The 27,573-nt window shown below is 41.3% G+C and overlaps 1 protein-coding gene across 1 annotated transcript in view; it reads right to left on the reverse strand.

Moving 5' to 3' along the window:
- LOC140729824 (uncharacterized) overlaps positions 1-27,573 on the reverse strand; it is a 168,385-nt gene that overhangs the window by 11,416 nt on the left and 129,396 nt on the right. The window contains exons 31-36 of the mRNA XM_073050036.1: positions 23,143-23,201; positions 18,349-18,479; positions 17,792-17,851; positions 10,299-10,461; positions 9,552-9,728; positions 1,490-1,596 (exon numbers count right to left, since the gene is read on the reverse strand). Coding sequence (XP_072906137.1) covers positions 1,490-1,596; positions 9,552-9,728; positions 10,299-10,461; positions 17,792-17,851; positions 18,349-18,479; positions 23,143-23,201 — 697 coding nt within the window. The remainder of the gene's footprint in view (positions 1-1,489; positions 1,597-9,551; positions 9,729-10,298; positions 10,462-17,791; positions 17,852-18,348; positions 18,480-23,142; positions 23,202-27,573) is intronic.

A 27,573-nucleotide genomic window follows, 5' to 3' on the forward strand; every position in this document is an offset into this window, starting at 1 on the left:
CTCTGAATGGAGCAAACACTGAGAAGACGTAGGGAAGACTGTGCATTGTTGAGAGCAATGAAAAAATTCAAGTTTTCCCACTGCTGTTCTCTGTTAACTGTCCAGTCTGTACTACCTTCTGTTTTAATTGTTTTTAAATTTCCCTTTTTAAAGTATGTTCTACGACTGAAGATCATAAATTTCAGATCTGGCTTTGGAGCCTGCTGGCACAACTTTCTGATATTCTCCACCAGGTCTTACTTAATACAGCCAGAACCAACAGTAGTAATGGCTCCCACTTTACTGACTTGGCTCTTAATGTTGCTGGCTAACAGATTACATTGTCTTTTTAGAAGACTTACTTTTGGTCGGATGTTGAAGTTTGGGAGAGACTACAGAGATACACTGAAACTACTTAAATTGAATTTCTATAGCTCCATGAAAACTTCTATGAAAATTAAACTTTCAGCATCAGCAGTTATTTCGATCTTCATTTACTGCCACTTCTCTTCCAGAAAGAAAGCTCTGTTCATTCTGCAGTGAAATTTGTTTGCTTCTCTTGCTTTGTTCTTTCTTGGCTGTTTCTGATTCCTTTCTTGATTTTGATCTTTTTTCTCTCTCTCTGAAAGTGGACGACTTCCATGTGTTCATCCTCTAACTATCCCCATTCATGCATCAAGTAGATAGCTTGCTACTTATTTCCAATGTCACCTCAATTTAATCCCGAACAGACGTATTATTCCCACTCCCCCTCCTTACAGTTCAATAAGCTTTTTTCTCAATTTCCTAATTCGAGCATAAGATCTTCAACTTGAAATTTTAACCCTGTTTCTCTTCCCACAGATGCAGCCTGAGGTTCCAATATTCCAGCATTTTCAGTTTTATTTTTGATTTCAACACTTTGCATTTTTTATGATTCACCGGGATGTTGCCTGGGATGGAGTAACTCAGTTATGAGGAATAACAGGATAGGCTGGGTCTATCGTTCATGGAGCGAAGAAAGCTAAGGAGAAATCTAATAGAGTTGTACGATGTTAGGAACACCTTGCATAGGGTAGACATGAGGAAGCTTTCCTCATGGCAGAGTGGTCGAGAACCAGGACACCTAGATTTAAGTTCAGGAGCTTTCACATTAAGAGGAGATATGAGGAAGCTATTTTTCACCCACAGAATGGTTGCGATCTGAAGAGCACTGCTTCAGGAGGGTGTTGGAGACAAAGGCTCTTACAACATTTATGAAATATCTCGACAAGCACTAGAATTACCGAGGCATAGAATGGTAAAATGGATTTCTATAGATGGGCAGTTGAAAGTTGGCATGAACATGGTGGGCCAAAGGATTTGTTCCTCTGATGTTTGACTTTCCTACCAATTTCAGAATTGATAATGAGAAAACACAGAAAATTGACTTAAGCAACACAGAGTCTTCTATGCTGAGCAGCCCATTTAAAATAGAGTTCCTGCTATTTTATTACTGTTTCATGCATATTTGTGCAAAGTCATGCATTACCATCAAGATTTTCAGTGCCTTTTTCAATGGCAATGTTGGTCCCAGAATTGCTCCATTCCCATTCAGCATCTTCCCACTTGTCCATTATTTCTTTCTTTTGCTCATCCCTATAAAACACAGAAGTGCTCGAGTTAGGGAAGCAAAACAAGAAAGATTTGTGATTCTGCAGCACTGCATATTGTATGAAAGAGTTCCCGTACAGTACTTTTGGAACTTTGTTACAATTATAATGCCAATCCCCAGTTTGCAAGTTCCCATAGAAATCAAAGTGATTATTGCTTTAGCAATATTGATAGAGGAATAAATATTAGTTAGAGCACAGCAGAGAAAGCATCTGCTGTTTTTCAAAAGTCCACAGGAAGTCATTTATAATGATCAAAAAACAAAACAGAACTTGGTGTAACAATTCACCTGAAAATGTTACTTCCAAATGAACAATAGTCCATTGATATTGGAGTGTGAGCCTAGACATTCATACTACAGTTGTGAAGTGGAGCAGGAACCCACAATCTTTTGACCAAGAGGCAAAAATACTATCAACTGACCCACACACAGTTGATCCTGGGGACATAGCTAACCACGTGACTGGCACATTAATCTTCCACTACAGGCACTGTCTTAACAATAACTTTATGGAAAATCGATTGTATGACCTTCAATAATATACCATGTAGTTGTAATATATTATTGAACAGATTGACAAGAGGAGCAATGCATGGAAACAATGTTCTCCACATTATCCCCTAATCAGGACATAAATTGACACCTTTACATTGGCATTGTGGAAAATCCTGAAGTTCCTTAATCAATAGCAAGTAAAGACTAAAACATAACTCCCAGTATTGGAAATCTTTGATCACAAGAAACAGAAGCATGAATAAGCCACTTGACCATTGTGCAAGGTCTGCCATCAATATGGCTGATCTTTTATCTCAACCACACATCCCTGCCTAACCTGATTGAGTCTGAATTTTTTAAAGTCCACAAATCTGTCAGTTCTTTTGGACGTCTTTAACCAGTCATGTTTAATCCAAACATCTGCTCCTTTGTCCTCCCCACCCACCGATCCTCATGTCACTGGAGATGCAACATCTGTCCATTCATCTCTCTTCCCTTCCTACAGTCCAATTTTACCTTCCTTAATACTGACTCAGTCTGCAGGTTAACCTTTAGGGAATCCCGTATGAGGACTCCCGTCCCTTTGCACCTCTGATTTTTGAGTTTAAGCCCCAAAGGAAATAGTGTATGCCTTCATTCCTTCTAATTAAGTGCATGACTGACCATACACTTCCTGACACTGTATTCCATTGTATGTTCTTTGCCCATTCTCCTAATCTGCCTAATTCCTTCCGATGACTCCCTCTTCTTTAACTCCATCCGCCCCTCCACATAACTTTATGCATACTTGGCCAGAAAGCCATCACTTCCATCATCCAGATTATCGATATACTGTATAACATGAAAAGAAGCTGTCCCAACATAGATCCCTGTGGAATACCACTAACCACCAGCAGCCAAACCGAAGAGGCCCCCTTTATTCCTACTCTTTTCCTCCTTCCTGTCAGTCAATCTTCTATCCATGCTAATATCTTTTCTGTAGTACTTATTTTGTTAAGCAGCCTCATGTGTGGTACTTTGACATTTGGGTTCATTGTTGTTTATCATCTATGGTAATGATTTAGATGATAATGTGGTAATAGGCACTTGGATGAGAAAGGTTATGAAAGGCTATGGTCCCCGTTGAGGTGGATGGGACTAGGCGGAACACCAGACCAAAACAGATGAGATGGGCCTAAGGGCCTGTTTCTGTTCTGTAGTGCTAAAGATTCAGATTCAGATTCAGTTTATTGTCATTTAGAAACCACAAATGCAATGCAGTTAAAAAATGAGACAACGTTCCTCCAGAATGATATCACAAAAGCATATGACAAAACAGACTACACCAGAAAATCCACATAATGTTTGGCAATCCCCAATCCAGAGTCCGGAGAGGCTGCTGCGTATTAATATCGCGCTACCTTCTTAGCGCGTTTCCCGGAAAGGAGCTCCAAATCCACCAGACAAACAAGGCCAAAAACTAAAGCTACAAGACCTGCACAAAACCACATAGTTACAACAGTGCAAACAATAGCATAATTGATAAAAAAAAAACAGACCATGGGCACAGTAAAAATAGTCCAAAGATGTTAAAAGACTATAAGTTCGAAAGAAATCACCACACAGTTTCCACAAGTCCCCAGGGTCCCTACAGACTCGCCATCCCACGCCGGCGGCAGAAGGGAATACCCTCGCTATGGACTTCCACGGCACTGCCCGACTCAGCCTCGCAGACGCAGCAGACAATGAAAGCTCCGTCGAACCCAGTCTCACAGACACAGCACACACCGAAAGCGACCTGACCGCAGTGGACTCTGAGTCCGTCGAACCTCCAAGCCGACGACCATCCCCTCTGGCACAGCTTCTCCGAGCACCATCCTCTGCCAAGCGTATTAAGACGACCCCACCAACGGCCATCGGCAACGCGACCCCGAGGACTGGGGGCCTGTTCTTCCCAGCAGAGTCCCGGACCTCTCAGCAACAGCAGCAACAAAGGAGGTCTTCCTGGAGATTTCCCGATGTTCTTCCATGCTCCCACGTCCATTTTCAATCGATTATGATTGTGCATGGCACCCCATTTCACAAATAGCATAATCAGCTCCGGAGTGGCCGCTGCAAGCTGCGTTGCGCCGCCATCTTGGAAATGCATTGCAAGGATGTCATTGCAAGCTGGGAGCCATTTGGAAAGAACCAGTCTCATCGGGAGTGAGTCATAATTTGAAGCAGTGGGTGAGAGAGGGACATTGCTGTCAGGCGGAGCCTTTGAAAATAACAATTCTGGTTGGGACTGAATTTTATTTGAGCCAATAAGAAGAGGAGAGATGTAAGCAGAGTGGCATTGTTGGAGCAGCCATTACTGGAGTGGGCCAATGTTAGAGATGGGTGCTTTGGCTCAACAGGCTTTAGCAAGGATGGGCTTGACCAAGCACAGGCAGAGGTTCTAAGTAAGGTTCTAGTACATTTTTTTCTCTTTATTTATCTATTTGTACATAACTCTTGCATTGAGAATGGGTGCAAAGTTAATGGTATATTAGTATCAACAACATAGGTTGGAAAAGGGTAGGGAATTAGTTAACAAGCTGAAAAGCAGGACCTCCAGGGTAGTAATCTCTGAATTGCTGTCTGTGCCACGCACCAGTGAGGGTAAGAATGGGATGATTTGGCAGATGAATGTGTGGCTGAGGAACTGGTGCAAGGTGCAGGGTTCAGATTTTTGGATCATTAGGATCTCTTCTGCGGAAGGTATGACCTGCACAAAGAGGACGAATTACACTCAAACCCCAGGGGGTCCAATATCTTTGTAGACAGGTGTGATAGAGTTTTTAGAGAGGCTTTAAAATAATTTGGCTGGGGGATGGGTACTGGAGTGATGGCGCTGAAGTTGGGCAGTTTTATACAAATAGATGCAGTGTGAGACTGTGAGGAAGAACAGGCAGATGATAGAGCAAAACTGAGTTGAAGTGTAACCTGGGGGCAAAATTGAAAAGGGTGATGAATACCAGACTGAAGGTGTTATACTTAAATGCATGTAGGAGATGCAATAAGGTGGATGATCTTTTAGCGCAGTTAGAGATTGGCAGGTAAGTTGGTGTAGCTGAAGGAAGGTCATAGTTTGGAGCTGAACATGGAAGGAAACAGATTGTATCGAAAGAACAAGCAAGTAGGCAGAGGGGGTGTGGAGAGTCTGTTGGTAAAAAAAAGGTGAAATCCAAAGTCCTTAGAAAGAGGTGACGTAGGGTGGGAAGATGTAGAATCTTTGTGGGTAGATTTAAGAAACTGCAAGGGTGAAGAGACCACGATGGGAGTTAAATATAGGCCTCTGAATAGTAACCAGGTCATGGAAATGTACGAGACCATCAGCACTGGAGACTGCATACCTGGAGGCTGCCTTCGTCGTCGCCACTGACTTTAATAGAGCGTCGCTGACTAAAGACTCTCTGAAGTTTTGTCAACACATCCAGGTGAGCACACGGGGAGACAACATAATTGACCGCCACTACTCTCCCTTCCACAACGCATACATAGTGCTCCCTCGCCCCCATTTAGAAAATCGGATTACTCCTCCATCTTGTTGCTGCCAAGCTACAGGCAGAAGCTGAATCAAGAGGCGGCCATAGTTAAAACCATCCACTGTTCGTCCGACCAATCGGAATCCATGCTACAGGACTGCTTTGATGATGTCAACTGGAATGTCTTTGTTGATAAGGATGTCTCCGAGTTCACGGATGGGGTCAAGAGATTCATCCGGAAGGGCATTGAGGATGTTGTGCCCCAGAAATCGGTCAGGGTCTACCCAAACCAGAAACCCTGGGTCAACAGTGCCGTACGAGCAACACTTACCGCGCGACACAGAGCTTACGTGGTCGATAATAAGCAGGAGCTCAAGAAATGCAGCTACGATCTGCGCTGTCATCAGGTCAGTGAAACAACAATACAGGGAGAAGATCCAGACACAACTCTCCACCAACAACACACGCAGCTCATGGCAAGTTCTGCACACCATCGCAGACTTCAAAGCTAAATGCGATGATGCTGCCAACATCGCCGCCTCTCTCCCAGACGAGCTAGATCCTTTTTATGTCGATTCAATGTTGCCAATACTGAGCCCCTGAGGAGACTTACAGCTGATGTGACCGGCAGCTTGGTCATCTCTGAGGCTGAGGCACACAGATGTTTCCAACTGGTAGACGGATGGCATCCCAGTGTGAGTGCTCAGGATGTGCACAGCACAGCTGGCTGGTGTGTTTACAGATGTTTTTAATCACTCCTTCTCCCAGTGTAGAGTACCCTCCTGCTTCAAAACATCCACCATTGTTCCGGTACCTAAAAAGTCCAAGGTAACATGTCTGGAAGACTGGTGTCCTGTCACATTCACCTTAATAATAATCAGATGCTTTGAGAGGCTGGACAAGGACTGTATCTGCATCTTGCTGCCACCCACACTGGACCCCCTGCAATTCACCTACCGACAAAACCGATCGACAGATGACGCAATAGCCACAGCTCTACACACTGTCCTTACACTTCCAGAGAAGAAGGATGCTTGTGTGAGAATGCTGCTCTTGGACTACAGTTCAGCATTCGACACCATAATTCCCTCCAGGCTTGACAAGAAGCTCAGAGACCTCGGCCTTCTCCCTACTTTGTGTAGCTGGATCCTGGACTTGTCAGATCACCGGCAGGTGGGAAGAGTGGGCTCCCTCACCTCTACCCCTCTGACCCTCAACACAGGTGCCCCTCGGTGCTGTGTACTAAGCCCCCTCCTTTACTCTCTGTAAACCCATGACTGTGTCACCACCCACAGCTCCAATCTGCTAATCAGATTTGCTGATGACTCTACACTGATTGGCCTTATCACTGAAAATCTATAATTAAATAACTACATGGAAAGATTGTCTCTCTGTCATAAGGGAAAGTATAGAAATCACAGGGGCTTTATCCGATTTGCTGTATGGTGTTCCGAACGGGTCAGTGCAGGGACCGCATCTTTTCATGTTATATATCAATGATTTGGATAACTTTGTGTCCAAGTTTTTTCAGATGACATGAAGATAGGTAGAGGAGCAGGTAGTTCTGGGGACACAGTGAGTCTTTAGAAGGACAGACAGATGAGGGGTAAGGGCAAAGATACAGATGGAATATAGTTCAGGGAAGTGTGAGATCATGTACTTTGGTAGAAGGAACAATGGAGCAGACTATTTCTAAATTGGCTGAAAATTGAAAATCAGAGCTGCAAAGGGGCTTGGGAGTCCTTGTGCAGGATTCCCTGGAGTTTAACTTGCAGGTTGAGTCAGTGGTAAGGAAGGCAACTGCAATGTTAACGTTCATTTTGAAAGGACAAGGATATAAAAGTCATGTCAAGGCTTGGTAAGACATCAGTCAGACCAAACCTGTGTATTGTGAGCAGTTTTGGGCCCCTTATCTCAGAAAATATGTTCTGACATTGGAGAGAATCCAGCGGAGGTTCACATGAATCATTCCAGGAGTGAAAGGGTTAATAGTCTCTGGGTCTGTACTAACCAGAGTACTGGAAAATTAGGGGAGATCTCACTAAAATATCAAATATTGAAAGGCTTAGATACTGTGGATGTCGGGAGGATTTTTCCTGTTGTCAGCGAGTCTTGGACTAGAGGACACAGCCTCAGCATAGAGGGACATCCATTTGGAATAGAGATTGGAAGGAATTTCTTTAGCCAGGGGGTAGAATTCATTTCCACAGAAGCCAAAGATGGCTGTTGATTATTCAACAGGTTCTGGACGTTAAAAGTTAAGTAGAAAAGACAGGAGACTGGGATTGAGAGAGAAAAAAATGCATGATGAAATGGCGGAGCAAATGTGATGGGCCAAATGGTCTAATTAGAACCATAGAACCATAGAACATTACAGCACAGAAACAGGCCTTTTGGCCCTTCTTGGCTGTGCTGAACCATTTTTCTACCGAGACCCGCTGACCTGCAGCTGGACCATATCCTTCCAAGCCCGCATTTACCACTTCATCTGGCAGCTCATTCCACACTCCCACCACTCTCTGTGTGAAGAAGCCCCCCCCCTAATGTTCCCTTTAAAATTTTCCCCCTTCACCTTTTACCCATGTCCTCTGGTTTTTTTTCTCCCCTAGCCTCAGTGGAAAAAGCCTGCTTGCATTCACTCTATCTATACCCATCATAATTTTATATACCTCTATCAAACCTCTGATGCTATGTCTTGTGCTCGAATGACTTTATAACTCAATTCCTGTACTCAGTGCCCTGACTGATGAAGGCCAATATGCTAAATGCCCTTTTTACCGCCCTGTCTATCTGTCATGCTGCTCTTAATGAAATAAGTACTTGTACTCCGAGGACCCATTGTTCCATTATAGCCCTAGTGTCCTATTTATTTATAGTATACAGCAAGCCCGACAATGGTTTCACTTTCCAAACTGCATAATATAACCTCATAATTATCTGTATTGAAATCCACTTGTCACTCCTCAGCTCACTCACCAAAATGATCAAGATCAGCCAGCAATCTCCTCACCATCAACTGCACATCTGAATGTTGTCATCCAAAAACTAATCAAGCCTTATGCATCCACATTCAAATTGTTGATATAAATAACAAACAACCAGGGTTCCAATGACAGCAATGCGAGTCATCAGCCTTCATTCTGAGAAACGACCCTCTGATTCTGATCTTATCACCCATTTCTTTTCTTTTCTGCACCAAGACGCAAGTTCACTGTGTGGTAAAATAACTCAATTTGAATGAATAGTAACTCCAGTGGAAGCTGATTCATTGATTGACCATTGGTTCACACAAAATGCTGCTTTACAGATTAGCTTTGAATTTACCACTACCTTGTACTAGACAAGGCTCTGTACTTTGTTCAACAGGACCGCTCAAGGTTACTCAACATATCACAGTCCACGTTACCTAGTCATAATCCTTTAAAGCTTAAAAAACTGATGAGAAGATAAGCAGTTTGCATAATTATTCCCACATCCCTTCAATAATTCTGGTTTTGCCAATTTATTTGCATTTTTGGAACTACAATTTCCTTTCTATTTGGAAATTATGCAAAATGCAGACAAGCCCCTTGACCATGTTCTGACATTCAAAAGGATCCTGGTTGAACTTTGAACTTCAAGTCTAGCCTAACTTTCTTCAGAATTCAGCCTGACACTCTTTTCCATTTAATTTCTTGTATATTAAAGCCTTTTTAAAGATCCAATGAATCTATTTTTGCAAGAATGTAAAGATACTGAAGCCAGAAGTTCAGTCATTTGGTTAGTCAGAGAAACAATTTACAGTACAGATAGAGAGCAGAAGGTTATGGTGCTTCAAGTGCTCACTTAGTAACTTTTCAAGAGTTTTCAGTTTTTGGAAATTTTATTTCAGGAGATGTCTTTGCTATCCTCAGGATCTCCAGAATGAAAACATAATAATTATATTAAAATACAAATATGGACATATTTTACTATACCCTTTGCTTTCAAATTGCTTTATGGTCCTGCGAAACTTCATGTTGTAGATGGTAATAGCCAGAAGGCCAAGGACAAGTACAATTAGTGTCACTGATAAACCAGCGATCAGTCCATTCTTGTGAATCGCATAATCACAGTGAACACCAAAGTACCAGTAGTCTCGACTCACATCGCAACTGGAAGAAAGTGAAGGAAAAGATCATTATTATAGACCAAACTTTCTTGCTTTTGGTTTTGTACTTTGGGGTCCTCAGGGCTGAAAATCCATCCCACATTGCCACAATTGCACAGCTATTAGAACTGATGCACCTGTTCTGTCTGAGCAGTGACAGTGCTTTGGGCATATTTGAGTGTTAAAATTCATTTCCTGATAAAATCCTAACCATCAAGAAATTTCACTGGACACTTGAGGTCACATTCTTCCTAACAAAGGCCCACAGAAAAATGTTATTACATTGCAAAGTATCATCTAAAAATAGTAAAATAGAAATTTGTTTAGATATCAATATGAATAATGTCCAACAGTTCATAAAATCTGGAGACTCGAGATATTGCAGATCCTTGAACATTGAACCCAGATTGCATTGGCAAATCCACTCCATCTAAGAAAGGAAATGATGTTGGCTCTTCATGCAGTTATTTATGCTTTATGATTTCATGGCTGTGGAACCTTACTGTGCAGAAGAATACTATTAAGGCTGCAAAGATATGAAAATATTCAGAGAACAATGATTGTCAATTCTTACTAGCACAAGGGTCCATTGTTTGTCATTCCGCACATTCCATTTCCACACTTCATTGAGTCATTCCTTGCTGAATCACATATTGAAAGACATACAGCCTTCTTCTCAGTGAAAACCAGTTTATAATATTTGCTGGCATTACCAGGAACCAATGCACTGCAATTATCTGTCAATAGTAAAGAAATAGATATTATTATTGATGAATTACTGATGTGGTGGTGGGTTAGCATACACCTCCATCCACCACCAGGAAGGCATCAAAGCTCTCCGTTGTTTTCTGGCCACCAGACCTAACCAATTCCCCTCCACCACCACACTCCTCCACCCAGCAGAACTTGTCCTCACTCTGAATAATTTCTCCTTTGGCTCCTCTCACTTCCTTCAAACTAAAGGGGTAGCCATGGGCTCTCGCATGGGTCCCAGCTATGCCTGCATGTTCGTCGGCTGTGTGGAACAGTCTATGTTCCAAGCCTACATGGACAACTGTCCAGCACTTTTCCTACACTACATTGACATCTGCATTGGTGTTGCTCCCTGCACCTGTGCTGAACTCATTGACTTCATCCACTTTGCCTCCAACTTCCACCCTGCCCTCAAATTCACTTGGTCCATTTTCGACACCTCCCTCCCCTTTCTCGATCTCACTGTCTCTATCTCCAGAGACAGCTTATCCACTGATGTCTATTACGAACCCATGGACTCTCACAGATACCGTCCCTGCTCCTCGTCCCACCCCACTGGAAAAACGCCACCTGCTTCTCTCAATTCTTCCATCTCCGCCGCATCTGCTCTCAGGATGAGGCTTTTCATTCTAGAATGAAGGAGATGTCCTCCTTTTTCAAAGAAAGGAGCTTCCCTTACTCTACACTGCCCTCAACCGCATCTCTTCCATTTCATGCACGTCTGCTCTTACCCCATTCTCCTGCCATCCTCCCAAGGATAGGGTTCCTCTTGTCCTCACCTACCACCCCACCTCCCATCATGTCTGAAGCTTCTGCCACCTCCAACGGGTTCCCACCACCAAGCACTTCTTTCCCTCCATTCCTACTTTATGCTTTCTGCAGGAATCGCTCCCTACTTGACTCCCTTGTCTATTTCACACTCCCCATTGATCTCCTTCCTGGCATCTATGCTTGCAAGTGAAACAATTGCTACACCTGCCCCTACACTTCCTCCTTCACTACCAATCAGGACCCTTAACAGCCCTTCCAGGTGAGGTGACACTTCACCTGTGAGTCTGTTGGTGTCAGATATTGTGTCCGGTGCTCTCATTGTGGCCTCCTGTACATCGGTATGACCCGACGTAGATTGGGAGACCTATTCATTGAGTACCTATGCTCGGTCTGCCAAAAGAAGCTGGACCTCCCAGTGGTCACCCATTTCAATTCCACTTCCCATTCCCATTCCGATATGTCCATCCATGGCCTCCTCCACTGTCAGGATGAGGCCACACTTGGGATAGAGGAACAACACATATTCCATTTGGGTAGCCTCCAAGCTAGTGGTATGAATATCGATTTCTCAAACTTCTGGTAATGCTCCCCACTACCCACTTCACCACTTCCCACTCCCTTTTTCCTCCCTCACCTTATCTCCTTGCCCATCCATCGTCTCCTTCTGGTGCTCCTCCCCCTTTTTTCTTTCTTCCATGTCCTTCTTTCTCTTCCACCGATTAACTTCCCATCTCTTTAGTTCAACCTCTCTCCCTTCCAGGTTTCACCTATCACCTGGTATTGCTCTCTCCTCTCTCCCCACCTATTCAATCTACTCCTCAGCAATTTTCCTCCAGTCTTGCCTGAAACCTCGACTGTACTTTTTGCATCGATGCTGCCTGGCCTGCTCAGTTCCTCCAGCATTTTGAGTATCTTGCTAGGAAAATTGAAAATTGAAAATTTGGCTGAGTGGTGTCATAACAACATCCTCTTACCCAATGTCACCAAGAACAAGGAACTGATTATAGACTTCAGGAGAGGGAAACCAGAGTTCCATCAGCCAGTCCTCACCAGAGCATCAGGGGTAGAGACAGTCAGTAACTTTAAATTCCTTGGTGTTACTAGTTCAGTGGACTTTTCCTGGACCCAGCATGCAAATACAATTGCAAAGAAAGCACGGCAGTACCACTACTTTCTTTGGAATCTGCAGAGATTTGGCATCTCATTAAAAAACTCTGACACATTTTAACGGAATTGTTATGGAAACATCAATATCTTTGAAGTGAAATCATACAAAAGGTAGAGGATTTGGCCCAGTACATCACAGGTAAATGTTTCCCAACCATTGCATGAAACTTGTCATAGGAAAGCAGTAGTCATCATCAGAGATCCTTCCACCCAGGCCATGCTCTTTTCTCACTACTACCATCAGGTAAACTGTGCTTGCACCACCAGGTTCAAGCGCAGCTGCTACCCCTCAGTCATCAGGCTCTTTATCAATAGGGATAACTACATTCTCTTGCCCAACCATTTTTGGATTTACGTTATAGATAATCAAGACTGTCCTTCATGGTTGGACTTGGAGGAGAGCTTGGTAAGGGGGTTTTCTTTGGCTTCCTTACTGGGAGCGCCTCTTCCTTTTTCATTTTCTAGGATTGGTAGACAAGATTTTAGTCCCATTGTTAGACATACATTAAAAATTTGGTTTCAGTTTCACAGATTTTTTGATTTGAATAACTTTGTTCTGTCTAGTAATATCCATCTTCGCTATTTTTTTAAACCATCAATTCTGGATAAGGCCTTTTAAATAAGGAAAACTAAGGGAATAAAAACTTATTTAGTTTTGTTTTTAGAGAATTGTTTAATGTCTTTTTCACAGCTAGTGGATAAATATGATAAATCATATTTTTTTAATATTTACAAGTTAGGAATTTTCTACCAGATTTATTACTGAATTATCCATTTGCTCATTTGCCAAATATGATAGATGTTATTTTTCAGCTTAAACCATCTCAAAAAGGATTGATAGTCATTATATATAAACGGCTTATGAATTTACGAATGATGTCTAATGATAAGGTTAAACGTGCTTGGGAACTGGAACTTCCGCAGTCACTTTCAGATGATCAATGGAATCAAATTTATCATTTAGTTAATGATTCATCCATCTGTGCCCGTCACTCCCTGATTCAGTTCAAGGTAGTGCATATGTCAACAGACAAACTAACGCATAATTTTTCTAATATAAATCCCACCTGTGATAGATGTAATGCTGAGGTGGCTACCTTCACTCATATGTTTTGGTCTTGTATAAAGTTAAATAATTTTTGGAGAGATTTTTTTAGAACGTTATCCAAAGTCATAGGTTTGGACCTACAACCTAATTCATTTACGGCAATCTTTGGGATCACGCCGAAGGAAGCAGGAAATGTTTCTGCTTCCGCTCAATGTATCTTCACTTTTTCAACTTTATTGGCTAGGAGAGCTAGTTTGTTCTATTAGAAAGGTCCTAATCCACCTATTGTTCTTTTTTTGGCTCTCTTCCATTATGTTGTGTTTAAGCTTGGAGAAAATTAAAAGTCAGACATTTGATACATCTTTTGAATTTGAGCAAACCTGGCGACCTTTCATTCAATATTTTCATATGATTTAAATTTTCTTCTTTTTTACTTTTTTCACTTTTTTAAAGTAATCTTTTGTCTTCTTCTCCATGATGTTTCAGATTTCACCAGGAGGATTTCTCCCTTTTTTTGTAATTATATCCTCAAATGGAATGCCCAGTCTTCTTTCTTTTTTTTGTTTTAGGTTAGTTTAGTGGGGTTTTTTCTTAATAATAGAAATTTTTAGTCTTTTTTTCTTGAATTGTTAAAAGGAGTTGTGGTCCCTTTTATATATTAGCTCAATATTATGCTATATATGATTTTGATAGTGTAAAGTCCTTTTTTGTTTGTACTTTTATTGGAATATCTATTTGATATAACTTCTCCTCTGATTTGTATTTGTTTTTATATTTTTTTAAATCAATAAAATAAAGATTAAAAATGAAAAAGGATAGAGTTCCTCTTGTCCTTACCTACCACCACACAAGCCTCCACATCCATTACATCATTCTACTAACTTCCACCACCCTCCATGGTATCCTACCACTAAACTCCTCCCCCTTGCTCATCGCTTTCTGCAGGAATTGCGCTCTACGTGACTCCTTTGTCTCTCTGCACTGAAATCCCTCCTGGCACTTCTCCCTGCAAGTGGAAGTGCCACACCTGCCTATTCACCTCCACCCTCACTACCATTCACAGCCCCAAACCATCCTTTCAGCTGAGGCAACATATCACCTGCGAATCTTTCGGGGTCATCTATTGTATCAGGTTCTCCCAGTGTGGCCTTGACACTTGTGAGACCCAACATAGAACAACTCTGTTCATAACAGGCAGGAATTCCCAGTGGCCAACCATTTTAATTAGTTCCCCATTCCCATCTCGACATGTCAGTCCATGGCCTCTCTACTGCCACAATGAGGTAACTGTCAGACTGGAGGAGCAACACTCACATTCCTTCTAGGTACCCTTCAACCTGACGGCATGAACATCGATTTCTCTATCAGTCATTTCTCTCCCTACCCCTTCTTTCTTTTCCATTCCCCATCCTGCTGCCCTCTTACCCCTTCCATTCACCTGCCTGTCACCTCCCTTCCTTCTCCTGTCAGATTATGTCTTCTTCAACCCTTAACCTTTACCACCTACCACCTCCCACCTTCTCGATTCATCGCCGCTCCCCCAGCCACCTACAATCCCCCTGTTCTGGCTTCACCCATCACCTGCCAGCTTTTACACCTTCCCCTCCCACACCAGATTACTCTGGCTTCGTTTCCCCTTTCTGTCTGTCTTTGTTTTAGCTGTGATTTGCACTGATGTCCTGTTTACACACTTTTTCTTCATTGTCTTGTGTAATTTAAGTTGTGTATTGTCAGAATCTATGCGCTGCAAGAAATTATTTCCTTATACCTGGGCCTCACTGTATTCACGTACATGACAATAATGTTAATTTGACTCTATTTATTAAAAATTTAATGTTTTGGGGGAAAGGTACAATTGAGCAGCATGTTTGTTTTCAGTGTGTTGATACTGCCATTCTCAAAAAGTGATCAAACTTTCTGTGTGATCATCCTCTGTGAAATTGTACCAAGTCCTTCATGTCTGACATGCCTATACAGAGGGCTCTCTACTCTACTCATGACAAGAAGTGTGGAATAACAAATTTAATGTCGTTGTTGCAAAATGTAAGGACCTATTAGCATTACAGAAATGACATGAGAATTAACAGAGAATAAAACCCCTGACTGTCGGTGTTTGACTGTACTGGAACCAGTTTTGGTCTGTTGTGGAACAACAAAATGACACCTCAAAGATGAGCAGATGTGTGAGGCAAAGGATGCAGTATTAGGTCATATATGGTGTAAAAATGTGTTGTTTTGTGGCAACAGTACAGTGCTAAGGCATAAAATTACTATAAATTACAAAGTAAATAAATTGTACAGAAGGAAAGAATATTGAGGTACAGTTCATGCACCATGGAGATGAGACGGTGAAGAGTTGTTGAGTGTGGAATTCCAGTTTTGTCTAATTCCTTGGGAGAAACTCAACCATTTTTATACTCGTATCAGGTTTTTGATCTTTGATACCACGAGAAGTTGTCGTCATCGTGTCCATCCCTCAAAGTCGTGAATGATGGTCTTCATTCTGTTGATCTATTTATGGGCTCTCAAGTGAATCATGAGTCCAATCTTGGCTTTGAAAGTTCTTCTGAATTCAGGACAGATGGTTCCAGGTGGCAGATCTGTTGTCCGCCTCTTTTATGTTTGCCTTCTTTAAGCTGGGAGTAGAAGATTAGTTTTGGCAGATGTTTGTCTTTCATCCGAACGACATGACCGCTCCATCTTAGTTGGTTCTTGATCACGTAGGCTTCAATGCTTGTTGTTTTTGCTCCATTCAGCACGCTGACGTTGGTTCTTCTATCTTGCCAGCTGATATTTAAGATGTTTTGAAGACAGCGTTGATGGAACTTTTCAAGTGCCTTCAGATGTCGTCGATATGTTGTCCAGGTTTCTGATGCATACAGGAGTGTTGGGATCACCACTGCTTTGTACACTAACATTTTGGTGTCTGTTCAGATGTCACGATCATGAAAGACTCTTGTTCAGAGATGCTCAAAAGCTGTTTCAGCAGATTGAAGACGATGTTGGATCTTGTCATTAAGGTCAACATTGGAGGAGAGGTGACTTCCAAGATATGGAAAGTAGTCCATGTTTTCTAGGGTTGCTTCACCAAGCTGAATTGTTGGTTCTATCTGATTTGTCTCAGTTGGTGACAGTTGGTAGATGATCTGAGTCTTCTTGGAATTGATGGTAAGTCCAAGTTCCGTGTATACACGGTTGAAGGTAGTCAGAATCTGTTGTAGGTGGTTTTCTGAGAGAGCTGCAACACTTGTCATCTGCGTATTGGAACTCGATGAGGGAACTCGTAGATGTCTTGTTTTTGGACTTGAGACGGGCAAGATTGAAAAGTCTGCCATCTGTTCTGTAGACAATTTTGATTCCTGGGGGTAGGTCATTCTTGATTATGTGGATAATTGTCGCAATGAAAATGGTGAACAAAGTTGGGGCAATCACACATCCCAGTTTTACTCCTGATCTGATTTGAAAAGGCTCACAGTTACTGTTGCTGACCATGACTGTGGCAAGCATGCCATCACAGAGCAGCCTCAGGATATGAATGTACTTTTCAGGGCATCTATAGGTGGATAGGACATCCTATAGGAGTTCGCTTGATACCAAGTCAAAGGCTTTGGTGAGGTCGATGAATGCCATGTACAAAGGTTGAAGTTGTTCTGGACATTTTTCTTGTAGTTGTCGCATTGTGAAGATCATGTCGATTGTTCTACGTGATGGTCTACGTCTCTCCAGAAGGATCTTCTCAACTAAAGGCTTGAGCCAGTTGTTCATGGTGCGGGTGAGGAGCTTTCCTGCTGTTGCTAACAGGGAAATTCCATGAAAGTTTCTGTATTCGGATCGGTCGCCTTTCCTTTTGTAGACGGTAATAATTGCTCAGTATCTAAAGACTGCTGGTATGTCTTCATTTATCCAGATCTTGATAAGAAGTTGATACAGTTGGTAATGAAACGGGTTACCTCCAATTTTGTAGACCTTGGCTGGTATTCTATCAAGTCCAGCGGCCTAGTTGTTTTTCAGGGTATTGATGGCCTCCTTGACTTCGTCAAGTGTTGGTATTTTGCTTAGGGAGACGTTAACAGGCTGTTTTGGGATGTTGTTAATTACATGAGAAAATCCACTGCTCAGTGTATTCACAACAACTCACAGATTTAAAAGAATCTTTTCTCCACTGCAGCTGGTTGTGTAACCTAAAACGGAGTTTTCTGCTTACCAATATTTCTGCTACTAAAAGTACCATCAAAGCTATTTAAACAACTGGATATACTTAGATTTACACCTAATTACCCAATATTGATTTGTTCTGTTGTAACAAAGTATTAAATTGCACGTCCTACCTTTCAAAGCAGGCTTTTTCACAGTTATACTGGAATTATCAAAAACAAATCCATTGTTGCCTGAAAATTAAAATTTTAAAATAAATAATTTTCATAAATGATTGCAGGATGAAATAAAGCTGAAATATGAAAGAAAGGAAGTTTTCTGAATCTGATGACAATTTAGGTGAAGGGTTTCAGTGCTGGGTCATGGAGCACAGCAAAACTTCATTTCCAAACCCATGAGTAGAACAGAAGAGCACAAAACTTTATTGTTGTTGCTCAGGAAAATGAGATGGCAGCACTACTCCAGTCTGTGCAGAGCAGATAATAACAATTCATGCAGCACAAATTAATTTAAAAAATGTATGATAAATAAAAATTAAATGTAAAAGGTTAAAAAAATGAAACCGGGTAAATCACACTCTTGGAAATTCAGTCAAATATTCTGATATGAGAAAGGCCTACACTGTTCCATCAAACACTGCAAGGCCAGTAATACACTCTGTCCTACTGAACATTTCAGTAAAGCACAGATTACGTACAGTGTAAAGCTCCCTTTTGAGTTTAATTCCTACCTCCTGCTGAACTGGAATTTTTTAGACTTGCTTGGATATTTTCGACTGTTTTATTGAGAACTTCTTCAGAAAATCCTTCCGAGGTGCTGATAGCAAGTAAAACTTCATGATCCACAATGATACTGCCGTTCCTGTTTGCAAAAATAAAACACAAGTTAAGCTAGTCGAGTTAAACCTTAGCATCTGAATAGAGAAGGGTATAGATGGGTAATGATTTTAAAAAAACTATCATCTAGAGGTAGAAATGTCAATGAACAGTTTTGGTTTTCTTTGGGGGAATTGAGTTTAATACCTTCCTTCCCCTTTTGGGGCTGTAAATCTAATCCAGATTCAGGAACACCAGCCGGTTCGGAAACAGTTATGAACCCTTAACCATGAGGCTTTGAACCAAAGGGGATAACTTCACTCAATTTCACTCACTCCATTACTGAAATGTTCCCACAACCAATGAATTCACTTTCAAGGACTCTTCATTACATGTTCTCAATATTTATTGCTTATTTATTTGTATTATTGTTTCTTCATTTTGATTTGCACAGTTTGTTGTCTTCTGCACTCTGGTTAAACACAGTAGTTGGATGATCTTTTGTTGATTCTATTATAGCTATTATTCTATAGATTTGTTGAGCATATAAAATTAATTTCAGGGTTGTATATCGTGATATATGTAATTTGTTAATAAATATTATGTTGAACTTTCGAATTTGAGTACTATACTCTTTTGAAGCCATAATGCACAGGTCAACGGTTTCAACTGAAAGTATTCACCTTTACAACAATCAAATTGATTTAAGGATGTTCCTTTGTGAAACACATTGCTCAGGTCCTGGGTGTGTTCATGGCAACATCAGAACTGAATGGTTTATTTTCTAAATATATTTTTGTCATGTTGTGGTTGCTGCATTTATTACTCATTGTCAGACTCTTTTGTCATCAGTTTTACAACTGACCTGGTTAACTAACATTCAATTAACTAGAGTTTCATGTTGGCAAGAATATGGCAGGTTCTCTCCTAGAAGGGAGTGAACTCTTTTGATTTCTAGAATAATGTGATAAATGCTTCAGAACAGAATTCTGATTAATCGGATCGAATTTCAAATGGCCATGATTAGAAAACTGAATTTCTAGGAACAATTGATATTCCACACTGAGAGATTTTGGATCTGCAGTGGAATCAAGTGTTGCAGGAATGGATCAGACATTATTTGGGATCCAGCGCAGAGGAGACCCTTCTGGCCATTCAATCTGTGTTGCTTCAGCAAACCCCAATTCAACCCTTGCCTAATCATGGGACAATTTATAATGACCATTTCACCTGCCATCCGCTAGGTCTGGACTGTGGGAGGAAACTGAAGCACCAAGAGAAAACCCTTGCATTACACGGGGAGGATGTATGGACTCCTTACAGATGACGTCAGAATCGAACCCCCACTTCCCAAGCTGTAAGACATCATGTGAATTGCTACGCTACCGTGGTGCCGTATCTTATTGAAAGCCTGAGCCATGACAAACTCCTGCTCCAATTTCTGATGTCCTTGGAGAAGACAAAAAAACAAGAAGACAAAATGGTAAAATAATGAAAAATCAAAAACCAGCAATAAGAAATATAGAATATTGTATACTATTGAAAAACAGTATAAGACCGAAAGGTATATAAATAATCAAACAATAGGAAAAATCAGAATGAATTTAAAGTAAAGCAAAACACCCTATAGTTTCATTCCTCAGTAATTACTACATGTACACCCTACATAATTACTTTCAGTCAAATTACTAAAAAGCAGGTAAAAATCAACATAACATTGAAAGAATATAATGTATTGTTTAAAAAGAGTTGCAAAAAAGTAACATTAGAGAACCCGTGTCATGGCGGAAAACAACAAAAGAGAAAATGGATGCAGTCTGCCTGCATATTTTGCATAGTTTGAAAGATAACAAGGTGCCAATTACTTAATCAAACAAATGATTGGCTTCGTAAACCAAGAAACCTTGTTATCAACAAAGCGCCAATTACTTGATTGAACACCTGAAATTAAAACATTTAACATAAAACAACTCATATTTGAATTTAAGCATGGAGGCTTTGTAAAAATTTCTTAGCGTTTTCAGGCTTCATAAACCAAGAAACCTTATGATCAGAAGTAGTAATCTTGAGTTTACACGGATCTCTGAGAGAAAGGCGACAGCCAAGCTTAAAAAGATTAGACATGACCTCTTTAAAAGCCTGTCTAGCTCTTAGAACTTCCGGTGGATAATCTTGAACGATCCAAAACTATTGATCATGAAATTATAATGTGTTTCTTCCTTGATTCACAGAGGATCCATTCTTTAATCTGATAGTCATAAAAGCAAATGATAATAAAGCGAGGTTTGGCAGGATCCCAATTAGGCGCGGTAACTCAGTGAACGTGCTCAAATTTTGGTAGTTCTGATAATATATCAGGGAATAAATCTTTCAGCATTTGAGCACAAAAATCGATAGGTTGATTACCCTCCAGTTTTTCAGGAAGCTCAAGAATTCTGATATTGCACCTTCGGTTCCTGGTCTCCAAATCTGTAAGTTTCTTCAGTAACGCGTCGTATTTTTTAAGTTGTTCCTTAGTAGTTTTCTTGTAACCTTTGATATCCTTCTGCAACACTGGCAGAGATTCTTCATGTATCTTAATATGAATTTCGTGGTCATTCACAGTCTGCTGCATACTTCCAAGTTTCCGATTAAGCGTTTTCAGTTCAGATTTAACCAGGTCGAAGGAATTCTGTAACAAGTCAAACTTGGATTCCAAGTCATCCAGTTTATCCAATTTTTCAAGTCTCTCTGACATTTGTTGAAACAGTTCAGTCAAAGTCTCTAAAGTAGCCTCTTTTTTTGAGTGTTTTCTACTCATGGTGCTCTCACCGAGATAGGTTTAAACAGCAAAGTAAGCGAATAATTTCGGAGCACGTAGCTACTGCAACCTACTCCATTACAGCCACCGGAAGTCCCCAACCCTTGCCTAATCATGGGACAATTTACAACGACCATTTAACCTGCCATCCACTAGGTCTTTGGACTTTGGGAGGAAACTGAAGCACCAAGAGAAAACCCTTGCATTACACGGGGAGGATGTAAGGACTCCTAACAGATGACGTCAGAATCGCTTCCCAAGCTGTAAGACGTCGTGTGAATTGCTATGCTACCGTGGTGCCTTATCTTATTGAAAGTCTGAGCCATGACAAACTCCTACTCCAATTTCTGATGTTCTTGTAGAAGAACAAATCTAGAGAAGCACTTGTTATTTCTTCCATTTGTTTGTGGTACAATGTCTGCGTGATAGAAACTCAAAAACATTTCCTGGTGAAAGATGTTCCTTTGAGTGCACGGACTAGTTGAATAAAAAAGAGAAATGTGATTTTGATGCAATGCAGATGAATAAGATGAAAGGATAAGGAAGTTGATTTTGAAGTGGGAATGTTTGCTAAATGTATTTAAGCTTCCAACACCACAACTAGTCCTCAGTTTGATCTCACTTTTGTGATGCATCCCACCAAGAATTCTGTAACATCACCAGCTGCACAGCCAGACAGACTGAATCGAGCTTCAGACTTTAACTTTAGAGTGAGCTTGGCTCAGGAAATATTTGCATCCTCTGAGTTGTAAAGGCTTTGATTCTCATCCCTTTGCAGAGACTGACTTGATCATGCAATCTCGGTAGATTTCCCAGCACAATTGTAGGGAAAATACTGGTGTGGAAATATCCTAAATCATCTACTGGAACAAACTCAGGGACATCTTTCCCCATGTTCTAGACAATAGTTATCCTGAACCAAAATCTTTATTGTTCTGACTGAAGCTTTTTCGTGTTCACGCCAATAGTAAAAACGACATTAAGACAGAAGTAGGTTGAAGTGCTTTGGCTCATCCTGGCAAAGTGAAAGTTAGAAAATAATGCAAATTCTTCTCTACCCATCCAGGGTCGGTGTACATTTCATGACTAAAGAACATTTTGAAGCAGCTAGCTGATTACAACGTGACCTAATATTTTAGTAATTATTTTTTACATCCATACTTTGCTGAAATGGCCAGTATTTATTGCCCATCCCCAATTTCCATGAGGATGCTGTTGCAGTCCCTCTGATGATGGTACTTCCTCAGTATTTTCAGGGAGTAAGTTCCAGGATTTAGATCCAGCTTCAATGAAGGACTGACAATATATTTCCAAGTCAGAAGGGTGTGCAATTTGAAGGAGAACCTGCAAGTAATGGTGTGTTTTGTGCCCGCTGCCCTTGAGCTTTGGCAGGTGCTATCAGAGTAGATGGGGCAGCAGACAGAAAAACAATAATATCACCAAAATTAAAGTTAACTAGTTAAGTTTCCTCATTTTCATCACTTGACACACAAATACTACTTTCCACTTCTGAGGGATGGGTGGCTTCGTTTGCTGAAGGTCTGTGGATGGAATTGAACATTGTGCAATCTGTGAACATCTCCACCTGTGGCTATTGATGGAGGTGGTTGATCCTAGGACATTGCCCTGAAGATCTCCTGCAGAAATGTCCCGCAGTTATGATAAATTACTTCAAATAACCACAACTTTGTATCAGTTATGATTCCAGAAACTAGAATGATTTCTTTTTAATGCCCACTGACTAAGTTTCCAGAACATGTCAATGCCACACTCGGTCAAGGCCATCACTATAGCCACAGCTCTGGACTTCATCTCTCTGGCCCAGATTTGGAACAAGGTTGGAATGAAGTCTGAAGCAGTGTGATCCTGGCAAAGCATGAATCAGTGAGCAGGGTATTGCTGAGATTACCTAATCTTTATAATCTTCACGCCTTTGTATCCTTCAACCGTAATATAAATGATGTTCATCTGAAAAGAAACAAGGAATGTATTGTCAATATTCCTGAATTTGACTGTAAATAGCATTTTCTTATAGAACTGACGGTAAGAAAGAAAGCTGAGATATTGTTAGGCATAAGAACATAAGAAATAGGAGCAGGAGTGGGCCATCTGGCCCGTCGAGCCTGCTCCGCCATTCAATAAGATCGTGGCTGATCTGATCATGGACTCATCTCCAGCAACCTTGCTTTTCCCCAGAACCCTTAATTCCCCTACTATACAAAAATCTGTCCAACCTTGTCTTAAATATATTTACTGAGTTAGCCTCCACTGCTTCACTGGGCTGAGAATTTCACAGATTCAGCACTCTTTGGGAAAAGCAGTTCCTCCTCATCACCATCCTAAATTTACTCCCCCAAATCTTGTCCCCTAGTCCCCTAGAATGTCCCCTAGTACTTGTCTCACCAACCAGTGGAAACAACTTTCCTTCCTCTATCTTATATATCTCTTCCATAGTTTTATATGTCTCTATAAGATTCCCTCTCATTCTTCTGAATTCCAGCGAGTATAATGCAGGTGACTCAATCTCTCCTCATAGGTTAACCCCCTCATCTCTGGAATCAACCTGGTGAACCTCCTCGGCACCACTTCCAATGCCAGTATATCCTTCCTCAAGTAAGGAGACCAGAACTGCATGCAGTACTCCAGGTGTGGCCTCACAAGTACCCTGTATAGTTGCAGCATAACCTCCTTGCCCTCATATTCAATCCCTCTAGTAATGAAGGCCAACATTTCATTCGCCAGGATATTGTTAGGCATGTAATGCCTTGCTTCAGACAGTCTAAGTGATCTGCTATTGTGTGTCAGATTAGTGAGCTGAATTGATGCTCACTGTCCTCTCTTCAATAATACACAACGTGTATGACAGATTCAAAACCTTCGTCCATGATGAGTGGGACTAGGTTTTATGTGTGAAGTATTTGTTGGTTACATAGGCCCTGAAAGTGTGAGATTGTTCGCTGGTAAAGAATGATTTTCAAATGATGGGTTTTTAAAAGTATGATAGCAAGAGTTCAGTGGCAGCACGATCCTGCTCTGATGATGGACAAGGCTGGCAAGCCAAGATTCCTGGTCAATAAGAGTTATTGTGGTCTCAGGTCGGGAGAGTTTCAGAAATCCCTCGATGATGACAAGTGTAGCATACACAAGAGAGAAATCGGGGGGAAATAGAGGGTATGAGATGGATCTGGCAGGTAGGGTTAAGGAGATTTCCATTGGTATATGAGGAGTAAACGTGTGGCCAGGGGCAGAATGAGTCCCTTTAAAGATCATCCATCTATTTGAGGTGGCACAGGGGTGGATTAGATTTTTACTGTAGAGAAAATAATGGATGCAAAAGAAATGAGTGTGATGTTTTAGATCATGTAAGGAAAGATGCATTGGCAGCCTTGAAGCACATAAAGGTGTATAAGTCCCCAGAGACTGACTGAGTGTGTTCGTGGACCTTGTGAGAAAATAAGGAAATCACTTGTAGAGACCTTTGCAAAGACACTTGCTTCAGCTTGAGCCACAGGCTCAGAAGGCTGGAGGGTGGGGAATGCTGTACCTTTATTTCAGAAGGACGGCAAAGACAAGCCAGGGGACTACAGTCCAGTAACACAGATGCTGGAAATCCAAAGCAACACACAAAATTCTGGAGGAACTTAATAGGCCAGAGAGTATCTATGGAAATTCATAAAGAGTCGATGTTTCCAGCCAAGGCCCTTATCAAGATCCCACATGGCAGGCTAGTCTGGATGGTTAGATTGTGAGGGATTCAGGGAGAGACAGCTATCAGGACTCATTATTGGCTCGATGGTAGGAAGCAGAGAGTGATGGTCAAAGACTGGCGACATGTGGAGTTGCACAGGGGTCAGTGCAGGGTTACTTGTTATTTGTTTATATGAACAATTTGGATGTACAAGGCTTGGTTAGTAAGTGTGTCGATGATAGTAAAATAGGTGGTGCCTCAGGCAGTGAAGGAGGTGATGAAAAATTAAAGGTGGATCTTGAATCAGTTTGGGAAGTGGGCTGAGGATTGGCAAATGGCGTTCAGTTCAGATGTGCAAAGTGTTGCATTTTGGGAAGTTAAACCCGGATGAGACTTGTACAGTGAATGGTAGCATCATGGGCAGTGTTGTGGAACAGAGGGTCTGACAGTGGACGTACATAACGGTGACATAGGCAGAGACTGGTGAAGGAGGACTTTGGCACATTGGCCTTCGTCAGTCAGGACACTCATATGGGAGCTGAGACAAAATATTGCAATTGTACAAGATAATGGCGAGTCTGCACTTGAAGCATTTTGAGCTTTGGCACCCGGTTGTAGGAAATCCATCACGGAAGTGGAAAGAGTTCAGAGAAGATTTATAAGAATGCTACCAAGCACCAAAGGCCTAAGTCAGAGGGAGAAGTTGTGTGAGCTGGAAATATTTTCAAGGTTCAGGGCTGACTTTATAGAGGTGTGTAACATCCTGATGTTTCTGGATAGGATGAACAGTCTTTTTCTTATGGAAGGAGAAATAAAAACTAAAGGGCAAAAGTTTAATGTGAGAGTTGAAAGATTTAAATCAGACTTGAAGAGCAACTTCACACAAGTGATAGTGCATTTATGGAATAAGCTGCCAGTGAAAGTGGTTCAGATAGGCGCAAGAACAGGTGGTAGGTAACATATGCCCCAACAATGCCAGCCAATGACAATACCCAAGAAGAGAAAATCCAGCGATCAGCCCATGACTTTCATTACTATCATTGAATACCCCACTGTCAGCATTCTGGGAGATAACATTGACCAGAAACGAAACTCTAGAAGCCAGTTAAGGTTCAAAGTTTAAAGTAAATTATAATCGAATTACATATATGTCACATATAGCATGCTGAGATTCATTTTCTTCCAGGCATACTCAATAAATCCTAATAGAATAACAGTCATAATAGAATCAATGAAAGACCACACCAACTTAGGCATTCAACCTGTGTGCAAAAGACGATAGCGTTAAAATACAAAAAGAAAGAAATGGAAGAGATGTTGTTGCCAATCCAAATCGACTGGGGTCTGCAAGTGAGAAATTCAAGGATCCGGTTGCACAAGGTATTGAGACAAAGGTTCCAGAGCTTATTGATTTGTTTTGAAGGGATGGCGCCATTGAATGTTGAGCTGTAGTCAATAAGGAGCATCCCGATGTATGCACCTTTGTTGTCCAGATGTTTCAGGGTTGTTTGAAGAGCCTATGAGATGTATCTGCTGTGGACAATTGCACCGGTAGGCAAATTAGAGCAGATCCATAATTCCATGAATGTGGTATCACAGCTGGGTAGGATAGTAAGGAGAGCTTTTGGCTCATTGGCCTTCATAAATCAGGGCATTGAGAACAGGAGTTAGGATATTATGCTGATGTTGTATAAGATGTTGGCACGTTCAAATGTGGAGTATTGTGTGCCGTTCTGGTCACCTACCTGCAGAAAAGATATCAAAAGTGCAGGGAAAATTTACTCGGATATTGCTGGGACTTGGGGCCCTGAGTTACGGGATACGTTGAATAGGAGTGGACTTCTATTCCCTGGAGCGTAGGAGAATGAGCGGGCATCTTTTAGCGGTGTACAAAATAATGAGGGGTAAAGATAGGATGGACGCAAGCAGGCATTTTCCCCCCAGATTGGGTGAGACTAGAACTATCATATGTTTAGGGTAAAAGGTGATATATTTAAAGGGAACTAGAGGGGGAATTTCTGTGAGGATGGTGTGAGTGTGCAACTAGCTATCAGTAGAAGTGTCTGCAAGTTCAATTGTGAGATGTAAGAAATGTTCAGATAGGTATATGGATGAAAATGGTCTGGAGGGTTATTGTCTAGGACAGGGACTAGCAAACCAGTTCAGTATTGATTAGGTGGATTGAAGAGCACGCCTCTATGTCATCGTCACCAATGACTTTTATTAAATGCTTGTTCAAACAGTGAACCCTACATCACTTGAATGAATGAAAGCAGCGTGTAAATACTAGAAACACACACAAAATGCTGGAGGAACTCAGCAGGTCAGGCAGCATCTATGGAAAAGGGTACAATTGATGTTTTGGTCCAATACCCTCCGTCTGTACTTGTTTCCATTGATGCTGCCTGACCTGCTGAGTTCTTCCAGCATTTTGTGTGTGTTGCTTGGATTTCCAGCATCTGCAGATTTTCTCTTGTTTGCATAAATATGAATTGACTTTCACATCACACAACATAGAGCATTGCTTCTTTTGGGAGCTGAATCTACAGAAATTAACTGTCAACTTTTTCAAATTTTGTAGCGGGTTTGCTCAGAAAGAGTAAAAAGGTGACTGGGAGAGAGAAATAATACCAGAACTAAACTGGTTTAAGT

The sequence above is a fragment of the Hemitrygon akajei genome, chromosome 6 (genome assembly GCF_048418815.1).
Source record: "Hemitrygon akajei chromosome 6, sHemAka1.3, whole genome shotgun sequence".
Classification (NCBI taxonomy): Eukaryota; Metazoa; Chordata; class Chondrichthyes; order Myliobatiformes; family Dasyatidae; genus Hemitrygon; species Hemitrygon akajei.